The 2,518-nt window shown below is 33.5% G+C and overlaps 1 protein-coding gene across 1 annotated transcript; it reads right to left on the reverse strand.

Annotated features, from left to right (window-relative positions):
• Window positions 1–233: 233 nt before the first annotated feature.
• Window positions 234–1,955, reverse strand: LOC117170895. The gene has a single exon (XM_033357941.1). It carries the CDS (start codon window positions 1,953–1,955, stop codon window positions 234–236), a length of 1,722 nt encoding a protein of 573 aa, XP_033213832.1.
• Between the last annotated feature and the right edge of the window lie 563 nt (window positions 1,956–2,518).

The raw sequence follows: 2,518 nt of genomic DNA on the forward strand, positions 1-2,518 counted from the left end.
ACGTTTCAGAAAAGTTGCGCCGTTTATTTAATCAAAATCAAAGTATCAAGAAAGAATTAATCAGAACGTTTGCTTGACAAAAAAATTAAAAGTTTTATTTGCTACAAATAACATCCTGCATAAGTGTAATACTCAGTACATAAATACTACAAGAATTTACAGAAATAGAAAAACGAAATTCAAAAGGCCTTTTTAGTAATGTAACTGCATCAGAGCGATTACCACATATTATACTATAAATTGTGCTTAATGAGCTTCTGAAAGTAGTAAATTACAACTTCACCAATGTAAACTAGACCGGAAAATGTGTATCCGAAGATAAGTACAAAGAATATGTTTTTTCTAATCTGCACATTGAACTGGACAACATCTAAAAGAAAAGCATTCTCCCCCGGAATTATAGCTTCCTGGGAACTGAACAGATGATGATTCCACTTGATCATGACACCAGCTTCCATAAATCTCCTCATCAGATTTTCAAACCGAATTGCATAGGGAGATGCTGCTTCCATATAATTACCAGCTGTAAGATCGAACAGCGCATCTTTCAAAACTCTCATAACTGGTTGACCATCTACATCTCTGTATTTTTTAATCAGCCAGTTTGCTCTAGTTTTTCTCATAAAGCAAGTGACATTCTTGTAACTTACTAAATATTGAACACATATCTCATCTGTTATGTCCTTTGTAATAGACTGTTTCGTAAGAATCATCAATCTTCCATCTGATTGATCTTTTAAATGACGGTGCACATTCGGAAGTAGTAAGGGTTGTAGATTTGATGAAATTAAATCATCGATGTTATTAATTTCCTGCTGTGGTTTCTCTATTAGGTCAATGCTTGTAAACGCTGAAAAAATGAATGATGACTGCAAGACACAAGCAAAAAGCATCGATCCAAGCACTATTCTTTCTGCTAAAACACGGGGTTCACGTGGAATTCCTAGTCCCAGTAGTATCTGCATTAAGTACTCTATTCTCCAGTTTTGCTTATTAAAGTTCAAGAGTCGGGTTATTAGCCAAGTTATTAGTAACATAATAACCAATGCAATTGCGTTGTAAAATTTCCATTGAGTTGATAACTTTGGCATACAATCTGCGAAAATCGGTACTACAGCCACAGTCGATAAAGGTCGAATGTTTGTCGATTTTTCCATTAGTTTCCTCAAGCAGATATTAGATATAATTCCTTTCACGCCAATGAATTGAAGATTATTATACATTGCGCTGTGAAACAAGCCGACGTTTTTCTCTTTTAAACAACTGCTAACATCCCAAGTAGTCTTGTTAGAAATAAGTTTTAGCACCTTGAAATTCAAAGCCTTGGACAACGCATTCATGGCTAATATATCAGGTCCATCAAAATTGATAATGTGTGCAGTTAGGTTGCGGAAAAAAAAGACATGTGGTGGATAATGAAAGAGTCCAACCTTCATAGTGTATCCATGCAAGTTGCGTAGTTTATCAGGAAATAAATCGGATTCCAAACAGTACTTCTTTTGTACGAATGATTCAGTAAATGGGATAAAATAATGCTGAGTTACATCCGCTAAATGAATATTCATAAAGCAATTCATTTTGCTGTATTTTCTTAGAATGATTTCCAATACTGTTGCATCTAAAAATCGTCTAGACCACATAAATCTGAGTAAGTCATTGTAGTTTGAGCTCTTTTTAACATGTGTCAGAATTAGAACCTTGGGACGTATTTTTGCTGGCTCTAATTGAGTTATGAAATTGATTGGTCTTGATATTATTGATAAAGATACATTGCATCCAAAGGATGTAATTATGATAAATAAAGTTGATCGAGGATTATTGAAAGATGGTATCTGACCTAAGTACTGAGCGTCTGCGGCTGCTGAGTTGTCAAAATGGATTAGCGGAAAGCTAGAGGAGATTTCCCGACTAAGTTTTTGCATTTCGGGGTCACTTTTATTAGCATCCGCAAGCATCATTACTTGATTTATTTCTCGATCATAGTTTATGGATGTTTTTAAATTTTTTAGGAAATTGTGGTCCGCAGCAGGCACAAATTCACGCTTACTCATGAGAAGCCAAAAGAAAATGATCCAGTGAATATGTGAATTCCGAACCATATTTGCTCAAAACAGTTTTATTATGTACTTAAAATTGTATTGAATATTAAATATCTCACTGATGATTTTGTATCGATAGAAACTTGCCATTTTCGAAGCAAATGTGGGCTGTGCAGAACTGACATGTACAAGTTTTAACGTCTTAGAACTTACTGCTAAGAAAGTAATAGAACCTTATAGGGCTGTAAAATGAAAGGAAAATCAATATTTAGATGTTTTTCAAACAGTGATCTTATCTAGCTACATTAATTTTTTTACCTATATTTTTTCAGCTATTAGATGAATAATTTTCTTTAATACCAATATTTGTTATTAAAAATTTAGTATGCTACATTGTATGTCATGGTTTTTCCGATTTTTCAGCGAAAATAAAAAAATCAAATTGTGATTTATCGTTAATATAGAATTGAGCTAACTAT

The sequence above is a fragment of the Belonocnema kinseyi genome, chromosome 4 (genome assembly GCF_010883055.1).
Source record: "Belonocnema kinseyi isolate 2016_QV_RU_SX_M_011 chromosome 4, B_treatae_v1, whole genome shotgun sequence".
Classification (NCBI taxonomy): Eukaryota; Metazoa; Arthropoda; class Insecta; order Hymenoptera; family Cynipidae; genus Belonocnema; species Belonocnema kinseyi.